The sequence below is a fragment of the Anoplophora glabripennis genome, unplaced genomic scaffold (genome assembly GCF_000390285.2).
Source record: "Anoplophora glabripennis isolate ALB-LARVAE unplaced genomic scaffold, Agla_2.0 scaffold100, whole genome shotgun sequence".
Taxonomy (NCBI): Eukaryota; Metazoa; Arthropoda; class Insecta; order Coleoptera; family Cerambycidae; genus Anoplophora; species Anoplophora glabripennis.
The window spans coordinates 1,120,876-1,135,251 of record NW_019416223.1 but is presented as its reverse complement, the minus strand read 5'-3'; the positions used below and the strand labels follow the sequence as shown (position 1 = coordinate 1,135,251).

The following is a 14,376-nucleotide window of genomic DNA, read 5'->3' as shown; positions in this document are numbered from 1 at the left end:
TTAATATGGATAACAATCAATTGTTATTCATTTTCAAATGTTTTTATTGTTTGCCAAAATACACTCTCCATAAAATTATTGTCGTCAGTCACTTGTTTTGAATGTGATTGTTAGTTATTCATGGAACCAATATCCAAATGTACGTTTATCAAATACTAGATCATGGCGGTATCCCAGATACTGGTAGTATTATTCCTCGCCTTGAACGCGGACCAAAACGGCGAATTTCAACGATTTATACCGATCGATGTGGATTTGCTTTCATAGTTTCTGTACTGCTGGTAACGGCAATTCAGTTCGGTATATTTTAATTACATGGTAGACTTACCTCCTCCATAGCGGACCGTAGCAGCCTTCCTCCTCAGAAACTTGTACTCCATGCGGTAGTCGAAGTTGTAGCCGTTCTCGATCTTCGAAAGGCGGAAGAGGTTGACGGAGATCGTGACACTGTCGGTTTCGCTGTAGTAGATGGCCGGACCCCAGGACGTCCCGCACCAGGATCCCCCCACCTGGGGCCGATTGGACTCCGATATTTGTAAGGCACCGTCCGGACAACCATCCGACGTGAAAGACACAAAGCGGCCCAACGTAAAACTATCGAACGTTAACTGGAACAAGCAGAAACATAATTAGTTGAGATATTGTCTGTAATTACTTACTTGTGGTATTTTTTATATTAAATTGGGTATTTGTGTTATACACTGTAAAAAAATCGATGTGAGTGAAAATAATAAATAAAGGTTCGGAGTGAATTGAGTGAAATTATTGAGTACATTTTTTTGATCATTTTACTCATTTCTGATTATATTTAAACTAAAACTGAGTACTTTCATTCAAATATATAAATTATATATTATTATATACAGAGTGACCCATTTGAAAGCGGGCCACCCTCATAACATTTTTATTTATGGAGCGATTTTGACGAAATTTTTTTTGAAATGTAGAGGGGGGAAAAGTGTATTTTGGGGCCAAGCGCCGTCCAGTTCTTTTTTAAACTAAGGCCTACTAGATCACATTCAGAGGCTGAAAAATCCAGAATCCATATTAGCGATTTTTTTAGAAAAAATCTGCGTACGCCACTGGATTCGGCGTCCCCTGAAATGGATCTGTACCAAATTTCATGAAAAAATATTCAACATTAACGATTCTGCGGCTAAATTGCTGTCAAATTGTTTATTATGCATAAAGAAACTTTTTATCTAGTAACCCATGCGATAATAAATCAATCACAACAAATATTTAATAACACGTTTAATAGACATCATTATACCAAAATACAATGAAACAGACAGAAAAATGAACGAGAAATTAACATAAAATTTACAAAAAATACAATAAAATAAAATTAACACACATGAATTAAATTAAATTCTGGATTTTTCAACTAAATCTCCATTTAATTGAATGAATATTTTTGTAAATGTTGCCTCTCCTAGATTTTTTTTATGGGGGTTCATTAAAGAAAAAGTTTACTACACTCGTCCAATGAATGCAGAAGAACTGCGCGAAAGAAGAAGATAGGCATGCGCTGAAATTACAACACATCAATTGTCTAATGTTATGGCACACATTCAAAAACAATACAATAAATGCATTCAATTAAATGAAGATTTAGTTGAAAATTCCAGAATTTAATTTAATTCATGTGTGTTAATTTTATTTTATTGTATTTTTTGTAAATTTTATGTTAATTTATCGTTCATTTTTCTGTCCGTTTCATTGTATTTTGGTATAATGATGTCTATTAAACGTGTTATTAAATATTTGTTGTGATTGATTTATTATCGCATGGGTTACTTGATAAAAAGTTTCTTTATGCATAATAAACAATTTGACAGAAATTTAACTGCAGAATCGTTAATGTTGAATATTTTTTCATGAAATTTGGTACAGATCCATTTCAGGGGACGCCGAATCCAGTGGCGTACGTAGATTTTTTCTAAAAAAATCGCCAATATGGATTCTGGATTTTTCAGCCTCTGAATGTGATCTAGTAGGCCTTAGTTTAAAAAAGAACTGGACGGGGCTTGGCCCCAAAATACACTTTTCCCCCTTCTACATTTCAAAAAAAATTTCGTCAAAATCGCTCCATAAATAAAAATGTTATGTGGGTGGCCCGCTTTCAAATGGGTCACTCTGTATATAAATAATATAATTATAATTATATAAATTCGTATTTGGTGCACTTGTACGTAAATCCGAGTAAATTTCTTCATTGTCCACTCTTTTTCATATTCAGATGCATTGTCTTTGTCTGTTCCCTTCGTCCCATTATAGACCAGGCGGAATCTGTTTCAAAACACCCATGTATGGATGTTTTATACAGTATCGCTAATTTTTGCTTTAATGGCTCTAAAATGATATAATAAAATATATTTCACTATGCGCGTGCTTCAAAACGTGTGCTAAACTTATTTTTAAACAAATAGTGAAAAAATTGGGAAAAATTCCATTTTTTTTCTCTTTTTTTCAACACAGTTAAAAAACTATTCAATTTAAAGAAAAATTGAAGAGGAAAAAAAGATTCGTAATTAAATTTTACACATGATTTTCAAATAAAAAAAATACATCATAATTATTGCAAATATAGCAAAAACAACAAAAAAAGTGAAAAATATTACAATATTTTTGCGAGTTTTTTTAAAAGTATTGATATTATAGGTAGGATCTTCATACTTCGCCAAAAAAGTATTTTTGGTATAATAAAACATCACACCAATTTTCGTTAAAATCGGTCCTATAGTTTTCGAGTCATAATTTTGCAATCCAAATTTTTGTAAATTTAACTGAGCCTGAATTAAGACTTCTAGATACTTGAAAATGTTATCACCTAAAAAAGGCCACTCAAACTTTAAAATGCGTCCGCAAAAATTGCAATTCGTTAATTAGGAGAGCCGTGGTGGAGAGCCGGCATTTGTGGCGTAACTACGAGGTTTGGAGGGCTGTTTTTTAAACAAATACCTTTGTCATTCCGAGTACTTTCCGGGAGTGAGTGCAAAACTTGTGCCCATGTGCAACCCACATAAAATGTCGATTAAAACTATTGGACCGGGCATGAAATTCACGAAAAATGTATGGGAGGTAGTGGTGGGGGGTTGACAACTCGACTATTCCAGTCTACTCGAAATTAAAATCGCGCGTTCAAAATAGCGGTGCGCTTAAAAATTTTGATTATCTCGGCTTCTAGTCATCCGATTTTGATGTTTTTTTTTAATTCGATGTCTCGCGAGCTCAAATGTCCAAATATCGCATTTTCAAATGCGAATTATTGTTAATTATAGACCTATTAACGTATTGATAATTACTACTTTTTAATTTGCTTTACTTTTCTCGTATTTTTCTTTATTCTATTAATGAATATTACTCAAATTAATATAGTTTTTATCCGTACATTGTATTCAATTTGTTTAAACATACAAAATTTGTTCAAACAATAATTAGGCTTAGAGCCCGTTCAAACAAAAGAGCATTTACTTCCTGAACACTTATTGAAAATTATTGGCTGTAACTGCACTAAAGAATGCTCGAAATTATGCACTGCATAAAGCACGGTTTGAAGTGTTCTGATTTATTGTACTAATTGGCAAGGTCAATGCAAAAACACCGATACATTCAAAACATCAGCGGATATAGAAATTGACTGACGAGGAGACATCTTCAGATAAAGAAATGGAAGATCACTAACTGGAGGTTTCTGCAAATAATATATACTAATTTGATGATGAAGAAATAGAAGAAGATGCTGATGAAACTTCCGAAATTACTGCTGTATATAAACGAGCTAGACTCGAATAATAAATATAGAATTTCTTAACTTCATAAAACTTTTTATATTTAAAATAAAATGAAATCATTAACTGATTAAATTGTTGTTTTTTTTTCTAAGATAATTTGATTTTAAAAATTTATTTATGTAATTATTGTTTGAACAAATCTTGAATGTTTAAACAAATTGAATACAATGGACGGATAAAAACTATATAAATTTGAGTAATATTCATTAATAGAATAAAGAAAAATACGAGAAAAGTCTTTGCAAATTAAAAAGTAGTAATTATCAATCCGTTAATAGGTCGATAATTAACAACAATTCGCATTTGAAAATGAATTTTCAGCTCGCGAGACACCGATTTAAAAAAAAATAAACATCAAAATCAGACCACTAGAAGCCGAAATAATCAAAATTTTTCAGCGCGCCGCTATTTTGAACGCGTGATTTTACCACCGTGGCGTGGTGGATGGCAGTATGGCGTATGGTGTGCTTTGGAGTTGGACAAATATCAGTTTATCTGGTTATTCTAGTGAAAATAATTATGAGTGACCTTTAAAAATTAAAATATCGATTTGAAATTTTCAGAATCGAGATTTTTTTCAACCTAGAAAATGATAAAATAACGAGAAATAAATAATTAAATTTTTGACGATTTTGGAAATTTTTATAAATCTTGAGCGACCTCGAAAAAAATTTTTTTTTGAGCTAATTTTTTGAGGGAGCTGATGATGATGAACTAATATATTTTCACAAGAGACACGAAAAAAAATATTCGTTTTCTTTTGGGCCACCCTAGATGAGAGTATTAATTTAATAGTGTGATTTGAAAAGAATTGAGAAATAAAAAATTAGAACATCTCTCGCGTCCCGTATTTAAAAAATAAAAGCCAATAATCCCAATGCCCATGGAAAGAAAAACACACCTTAATCCTTAATGATCTTCCAGTCCTTGAACTGGTAGCACTACTTTTTCAAAATACCTTACATAAAGTGATAATAAACTTCTACTGCAAAGGGTGGTAGTAAAGCATGTGGATTACCATCAAATACCAACAAAACAGTCTATAAATATTTTATTTCATTTATTTATGTCGTGCTCACCATACCTATTACTTACTTGATGATGTGTTACATTAGGTAGAAGAACTTTTACACGGCTTACAAAAGCACCCATAAAAGTGAACAGGCCATTTCTCATATAGTTTAACTTCTAGCATGTCTGCATTATTCAAAAAAGGTATGGGTGATTTATTATTTCCGCAGTTGTTCTACATTCTCCCTCGGTATGAACTTACTGCGGAATGAATTTTACTTAAAATAAAGTTGAGATTCTTTAGAACGAAAGCCAAGCACGTTCGCATATGGTTTTTGTACAAAACCAATTGTTATTCTGTTAATCAAGAACGATGCAAGAAAAAACAGAGGGTACTATATTCACGAGCTAACAAAATCGTGGATTATACTTATGTATTAAATGCTTTTATGGCGACTCCTTTCTATCCCCGCAAGCGGAACAATAGAGCGTGGCTATAATGGTGTTGTAATGACATTCTATATCAAGTTAATGTAAGTTGTTCCAACTAGTTTCGGCATGTGAAACTTTGGAGCTTCCCGCGTAGCAGAATCTAAGCCAGCTTTAAAACCTTGATATGTTGGGAAACTTTTATGCGAGGTATAGGTACAGATATAACTGGCAAAAATTTATTCTACAATTTCCAACATTTATTCGTAATTAATTAAACTTGCAGTTAGAAATTGTAGTGCAATATTTTAACTAAACTGAAGAAATGTCAATTTAATGACTGTTAAACGTAGCATAAAAATTAAAAATCTAAATTTAATCTGAAAGTAGATGTGGTGCCTATGGGTTTAAATTTGAATATTTTTCTTTAACATTTTCAAAAGTTTTTTGAATTGTTTGAAACAAGTCGAGTAGTAGGAGTCAATTCAAGTAGTGATAGTAAAAATGAAGCTTGACTTCAAATCAGCATTGAACCTGCTTTGATAAATCTTCGTATATAGCAATTTTTTGCATAAAACGGCGTTTCATGACAAGGCGAAAACCTTGATGCCGGCCGGAAATCTGGTGCGCATTTGTTTAAACAAACTTTTTTAAACAAATTCTAAAATTGATAGTTTTAAAGTTATAAACAACTTAAGTTGCTAAAAATGCGTAAAATGACTATTTTCAACGGCCGATTTTCGGTTTAAAAATTGTTATTTTTTATGTTGCCAGGCACCTAAATTAAAGTTTAAACATCTACCTACAAGATGCTGAAGAGTTTTTGGGACTCGAATTATTCTAAAGCCTTGTTTTTTAATAGTTAATAAAGCGTTATGAGCCGCGCGCACGCCTCTCTCATACGCGGCTTCAGCTTATGTTCTTTGAATTTAGCATTCTAACAATAAGTACTATTACTACTCATAAAATAATGTACAAATTGATTATTTAAATTTCATAATTCATAGTAATTTTATTTAATTAATTCAAAATTGTACGAATATAGCGCAGAAAGAAAATAAAAGGGCAATAGTATCAAATTCATTTGATTTTTATTAAAGAACATTTATTTAATACTGCATATTATTATTGTCACACATTTATTCAATTATGATAATTCTCACACTGTTCTATGTTACAACCACATAAAGGTACACGAGTGATATAGTTTTTCCTGCAAAAACAAGCTTTAGTCTTACAGTTTTTTGTACGTTTACATTGTTTAACTAATTCTTTGGGTAATGGATCTTTGGTAATATTTATGAATTAGAGACGCGCGCGCGCCTCATAGCGCATTATTCACAATTAAAAAACAAGACTTTAAAATAATGAGAGTCCCAAAAGCTCTTCAGCATCTTGTAGGGGATGTTTAAACTTTAATTTAGATACCTGGAAACATCAAAAATAATAATTTTTAACCCGGAAATCGTCCGTTGAAAATCATCGTTTTCGCATTTTTAGCAACTTAAATTGTTTATAACTTCAGAACTAATAATTTTAGAGGCATAGTGCATAGGAACTTTTTTGTTTACAATGTGCCAAAAAACCTAAAAAAAATTTTTCGAAGTGAAAAAACAAATTTTTACAATTTGTTTAAAAAAAGTTTGTTTCAACAAATGGGCACCAGATTTCCGGCCGGCATCATCTTGATTCATGTTAAGGAACATCTTACAAATCTGAATATGCAAAAAAATCGAGTCGAAAGATTTCTCCCACGAATGCAAGGTTTTCGCCTTGTCTGTCTCCTGACGTGTCATATTGGCACGATGTTTTACAACACGCTATAGGTATAATAATCTAAGACATTTAAGCTAAGGTTTAGTACAATCCCTTTAATATTAAGTATTGTATATTTGTACTCTCATATTTATCTCCAATTTTTTCATACGTCATATGACATTATTATATCATTATCATTGAACAACTTTTCATTGATGAAATCGAATATCCTTTAATATTAAGACATTTTTGATTAATGTATTTGTTTTACTCAATTTATGCTTTAATAAAAGTACGTAGTATTTAATAATAAAAGTATCTGCACTACGTTTGTCATGTTTAAAGAGCTTTTGGAAAGAGCATGTGCGACAGTGACATATCACAAAGAGGTCAGTAAGTTAAACGGATAATATATGGTTAGACCCATGCTGTCGAACCTGGAGTGAAAAGGGAGAATGGGTCACAGGATCTTTTTGGTTTACTTAAAGAAAACCTGTCGAATACACTGTAAAATAATCGGTGTGAGTGAAAGCATTTAGGAGTAAATCCATTGAGTGAAATTACTGAGTACATTTTCACTCAATATTGGGCATTTTGAACATTTTACTCATTTGTGATTATATTTAAACTAAAACTGAGTAAATATAGGCCTCTCAAATATAGGTACTTCTTAAATAAATTCTTCACGTAAACTCGTATTTGATGCACTTATACCTAAATCAGAGTAAATCTCCTCATTCCACCCTTTTTCATGTCCCGATGCATTGTCTTTGTATGTTCCCATCGTCCCATTAGGTTATCTGGTGACCGTGGCATGGTGGATGGTAGTATGGCGTATGGTGTGCTTTGGAGTTGGACAAGTATCGGTTTATTTGGTTATTCTAGTGAAAATTGTATTTAAATGGAGTGATTTAATTACAATAATTAACGACAATATATTGTCTCGATTAATATTTGGTTAAATAAACGGATAGTTAAATTGTTATCTATAATTACGTATTTGTAACGTACAATATAGATTATGGCAATTTATTTATCCGATCAGTGAACCAGTCGAGACCTAAATTATTGCCCCTAAAACAAATCTGTGTTGAAATCACCATGACTGTTTAGTAGTTTATGACAATGATATTTAAATTAAAATTTCAAGATATAAAGTGGTGCAAAACCACTCCAAACGTTAATAATATCGAAGCATTTATTAAGTAAATTCTACACATTAGTAGACCTAATTTCAAATAGCATGGCTTTTACTCAAAAATTATACAAATTTAATAAATCACAAAAAAGTTACAAAATACCGATTTTCATCTCTTAACTTCAAAGGTTAAAATATACTATAAAAAAATATAGATTTGAGACATTATTTTTACAATACCTCCTAATTTGAAAGTTAATCATTTGCAGAACACGCTGTATAGCGTCTAATTAATTTCAACACCTAATTAATCATTTATGAATGATTTATTTTTGCACTTAATATTTAGTTAATTAAAAACCAAGTCTGAGTAAAAAATTACTCTATAATAGTTAAATTTAAATCATATTAGAGAAAAACTCAACTCAAAATTGGTTTTATATACTCAGAATAGAGTTGTACTCATACTAATAGAGTGAAAATTTCACTCAATTGGGTGTGGACAGAAATTGATACATTATTGAGTAAAATTGAGTGAAGTTTGAGTGAAATTTTTTTACAGTGTGCATTTCAGGCTAGTTACAAATTTGGTAAAACCATGTTATCCGTCCGAATTCTAGTTTACATCTTACAAAGGAATAATGATTTACAAGTTTCCAATTATTTAAAAGTTTATAATTACGTATAGTAACTTACGTGCTTATGTGCAGTATGTTTAACATGATTTAACACATAACATTCCATCGTCAAAGTGAACTCCTACATTCTTGATTTCTTTGTAACTAACAATAGTCAATTTTGTAATTATAATTTGGGTTTCTTTCCAGAGAAAGGATATTTTAATATATACATCAAAAACTAAGTTTAGAGAAGTGGCAAGGTCGTTTATGAATGTGAGAAACAGAAGAAGACCCAAGTTTGAGCTTGGTGGTACCCCCGGAATTGACATTATCGTATTTTATTTGTATTTTCATATTTAATAATCCTCTGTCTAATAAGGAAGACTGAAGAAGATTTAAAAGACTCAGAAAATTCGATCTTCTATAAATTACGTAATACAGTCTATGTAATCACAAACCTTTTAAAAGTCCATAGAAACTGCATCAATTTGACATAGATTGTGTAAAACATACTAAATACAGTCATACACTATTAATGTATCTAATAGTCTTTTATTAATTATAGAGGATGATTGTAAGTTAATTCATCTTCAACATTCAAAATCCCAGATTAAAAGTTCAAATTTTATCAGTATAAATGCACCCTCAAGTTCGTAAACACCTAGTATAAATACTGAAGGGTCCATTTTTATGACTATGTAATGCTAACGGTAGGTACTTGCACGTGTTGGGACAATCTGCGGAAAGTTCTGGCGAAGTCGAATAAAATCGCGAAGTGCCTTAGGCTCCGATTTTGTTTTGCATAAATTGGTGATGTGATTGCGCTGGAGAATTTTAAATACAACGAGAAATTTGTATTTCTAGGCTGCTTGGTGTCGCTCGAAAGTAATAAATATTTATGTTATGCATTGCAATTATGCAAATGTAATGCGGCAGGTAAAAAAATATTTAAATTCGCGCCTATAAGACGGTGGCAGGTAATTTGCAAGTTGTAATTAGAGTTATTCGATTCTTGCGTGGATTTAATGTGCAATTTGTGGATTACACAGCCACACAAAAAAAATGTTGTCTGTACTTTTCATGCGACATATGTTATTCGTAGTATTTTTGCCTCCTGTGTCAGAATTGAGCTATCACATCACAGGAATTTCCTAACCTCAAAAAACGTGTCAAACAGCAAAAATCCACGAAAAAGTGCTAAGAAAAATCAAAATTTTTTTTTTATATTCAAATGTTTATTTATATGGTTAAGACCCCGCCGAACGTGAATCATCTGGTCAATTAAGGTCAGATATCACGAATTTTCAAAAAATAACAGATTCGCGCCAAATTTGGTATACTGGGGTTTTCGGGGTCGCTGATCACAGATCCGAGGTCAATTTTGCAAAATTCAAGATGGCGGATCCAAGATAGCCGACCAAATTTTCAAAAAATAATACATTTGTGCCAAATTTGGTGTACAGGGGTTTTCGGGGTTACTGATCACAATCCGAGATCAGATTTACAAAATTCGTTTTTAGAAATTTAATCAATTATCTGTGTAGGTACTTTAAGAAGGTTAAAACATGATTGGGTACTTAGGTTATAAAGTAAACATAAATATTACAAAATGAATTTCGCAATTCTGAACCTTAATTATTGTTATGAATTTGTTTCTTTGTTATATGGCACCAAATACTAGACTGTTCTAATTATCTTGAACTGATTTTATATTATTTAATGTGTAAAAAATTCCAATTTTTCTCGAAATCCATAAACGACATCAAAATTTTGTAAGAGCAAAAAATCTTCTAAAATAGTGCTTATTCTTAAAAATATAAATTCTGGCATCACTGGCGCACATACAAAAAAATTACGGGATAGCCAGTGACGCACAGGCACTAGAAAGAGAACATCCTGTATATGTATCATCACCAATTTTTTTATTTACGTCGAGCTTATATAAGAATATAAGTGTACCAAATTCGGAGTTCCTAAGAAAACTAGTTTTCAAATTATTAAAAAAAAACTAGGTTATCTATTCTATATTTAGAAGGCTATATCTCAGTAGGCGTACACTTTTGTATATAGGTAAGTTAGGCTAAATAGTCTTATTTTCATCCAAGGAACCTGTGGTCAAGCGTTGTCCATCCTTTTCAGGGACACCCTGTATAATGTATATGGAAATATTTTTATAAGTATTATAATTTTTGTTTCGTCTACTGAGAAACGAAAAAATTGGCAGAGAAATTTTTAGTCACCAGTGGTAAGTTTTTAGCCGATAACGTTTCCATTATATAATTTATTTTCCTAAATTAAATCTCCTTAACTTTACAAAATTTTCTTCGTAAATTAACTTTCGCGTATTTTATAAACGAAACCAGAATTGTATAATTTACTTTGGATATTCAAATTTTTAGTTGCCATAAACCGCAGATTAAGCAATTAATATCAGTCTCAATATAAAAGACATTATTTCTTTCACTCCGAGTTAACAAAGCTGGCGGAAATAATATTCTATTATCCAACGTCTGATATTTTGCACAAACTGTGGATTACAAGAATTCCAATAACTGGGAGTTCAGAGAAATAAATGGTTTGAATAAATAAAATACTGGTGCCAGACTTTATTATCTGCGCCTGATTGATTCGAGATAATCAACTTGGGTTAGAAATTAAAAATCGATGAAGGCCTTCGGGAGTCGTAAATTCATATTCTTATTATTCCTAATGGAACCAAGATATTTTAAAGTCACAACCGGGAAAAAATGAGTTATTATTCATTAAAACACTAGGGGTGGATCAAGTGAAAAGTGTAAATAGGTATTTTATAGGTAACACAGGTCAACAAGGGTCAAGAAGCAGACACACTAATACGCATTCCCGAAGGATTTTGGTGCGCTGAATCCGAATCAGGCCGCAAAATTGCTCTATCACGTCAGGTTTTTGAGATATCCTAACCTAAAAGTGCAAAAACAGTGTTTTTCGTCATATTTGAGGTTATGTAGTAATGTCATCTATTCTTTTAAAAAAAAATTCTCTCTTTTGAGTTTGCTCAAATATCTTTTTTTTCGTTGAGATATCACACATGTTGAAATTTCTAAATTTATCAGTTTCTTAATATTCGAAAATCTACTGTGGATCCCTTAGACGTCAAATAGTTGATTGCAGTTCGGAAACTTCATACTCAGAAACCTTCAATACATATGAACTCAAACTCACAAACTCCAAATTCACAAACCCACAAACCCCAATCCCACAAAACCCGAACCTACAAACTCCAAGCTTACAAACTCCAAGCTCACCAACTCCAAACCCACAAACCGTATGGGTATGAAGTATTGCAATCGACTGCTTGATGTCTAAGGGATCCTTAGTAGATTTTCGCATATTAAGAAACTGAGAAACTTAAAAATTTCAACATGTGATATCTCAACGAAAAAAAAAAGATATTTGGGCAAACTCAACCGCATTCGAGCCTTGTACTTTTAGATTCAATGTATTAGTTTTTTTTTAAAGAATAGATGGCATTACTACATAACCTCAAACATGACTAAAAACAGTGGTGTTTGCACTTTTAGGTTAGGATATCTCAAAAACCTGACATGATAGAGCAATTCTGCTGCCAGATTCGGATTCAGCGCACCTAAATCCTTCGGAAATATATATTCAAGTTTCTGCTTCCAAAAAAAGTTAAATTTTGTTGGTCTGTGTAATTTTTGACAGAAATAATAGACAGTCTTATAAATCAGTTTGTATAACATTAAAGATGCATTTTTTTCTGTCTTTCCGTATCATGCAGCCACATTCAAATTTCGAGAAGAAATGCAAGCTTTTAAGATAGATATTAGGAAAAACGTCTCATTACTAATCTTTTCGATCTAGAAATAGTTATTACAGTAATATGACCTTAATAAGTTAATTTAGGATAAATTAAAGTAAGTACGTACAAAATTTCAGTGGCAACGTAAACCTGCTATACTATTAAGAGCTCCTGTCTTTGTCACTCCTACTACGGACTCTCTCTAGATCTGCACATCTCCCGGATAATATGAGTTTGATCAAGCTGTGCTGTAGTGTGATTTATTTTATAAGCTTTTATTTTGAACTTCGCCAATGTTTATGTTTTTTCCAAGTAATTGAATAACTAGAATGCTCTTAAAACTAGAGAATAACAACACTTTCCACAGAAGGAACCTTGAGACTTAATGAATAATAGAGTATAACAGTTATTTCTTATTCCCAAAGCATTTGCAAGCGATTCTACGTTGGGGAAAATCCCAAAATGATTTAGACAGATAGGTTTTCCATTCTATTTATTCGCCGTTTGCGCTAATCGTGTTTTATCTGCCCGAATGGACGGTAGCGATAAACAATGATTCTATAAAAATGGAAATAAACCGGGAAAAATTGTTGACACATCAGACAAACCGTTGTTTGAGTCCAAGCGATAAATTGATACGTATACCGGTAAACAAGTTATGCAGATACAATATTTCAGCAAAAAATCCGGTGATGAACGGACGAGCCAAATTCTGGTTTACGCTGCGAAAAGCGGTTGTTTCATTATTGGTTCTGGAAGCAGAGTTTGATATTGCAACGTGGCAAAATAATCAATTGTAGGTTTCATGAAAATGTAAGGTGTTACAAAAACAATGCAACAAATTTTAAAAGGAGAAAATTCGTCGAAAAATAAGATAACAAGTTTATATGAACGTATTTCTGGATACCAGAGTTGCCAACTTTAAATTAATAGCGTATACCTATGGGAAATAACAATAAAATTAATTAACACAATAAGATTAAATTCAGAGATTAAACTGAAATTGGAAAAAGTTTTGGAAAAATAACATATTCACAAAAGAATACATAAAATATAAAAGATCATAACTAGGCTTAGTGCGGCGCGGTGTTTAACAGGACCGTAGTCAGATTACGAATGAAAATATTAATATGTTTACAGAAACCATGTCGCAACATAGTACTATTACCAGAGAGCAAGGCTAAATTAATTAATTAATAAAAAGTGTATGGTAATTATTTTTACACATATATTTTATTATTAACTCGTAATTTTACATTAATACAAAAATATTAAGCTAATGGAAAAAAATGATAACCTTGAATTTGTCTCATTTATCATCGCTATATTATTACGTAATACCCTGTATCAAATTTATTTTAATTTCGTAAACTAGTTGAAAATACATAAACAAAAACATATTTTTTTTACGAGAACTTTTAACACCCTATTTATATGCACTTTTAATTTTTTTTTTTTAGGACCCTGACGAATCGTAAGCTATTGTTTATTTGTTTTTACACCGCGATAACCTGAAATGAAACATTATTTACTTTTTTGACACTGTCGCAAATTAAATAATGACAAAATATGTGTTGAAAGTTTTGAGTGAAAAAAATATGTCTTTGTGAGGTAAAATAAAAAGAATACCTATATAAAACAGTGTTAAGAGACAGTTTTTTCTTCTTTATAACAGAATTCTTAGTTTATTTTTTTTGTCACCGTGTACGGAAATATTACACATTCCATCACCAAACAGTTTTAAAAACATTTTTTTCGTGTCCGCAACCCCGTGGATTTGGCGCCTATGGCTTAGTAGCCGGGGTGGGTGGCGGAAAGCTC

At 31.7% G+C, this 14,376-nt stretch overlaps 1 protein-coding gene across 1 annotated transcript in view; it reads right to left on the bottom strand.

Annotated features, from left to right (window-relative positions):
- The window catches only part of LOC108907793, a 140,277-nt gene that overhangs the window by 101,233 nt on the left and 24,668 nt on the right, over positions 1-14,376 (bottom strand). Inside the window, exon 3 of the mRNA XM_023454480.1 lies at positions 329-608. Coding sequence (XP_023310248.1) covers positions 329-608 — 280 coding nt within the window. The remainder of the gene's footprint in view (positions 1-328; positions 609-14,376) is intronic.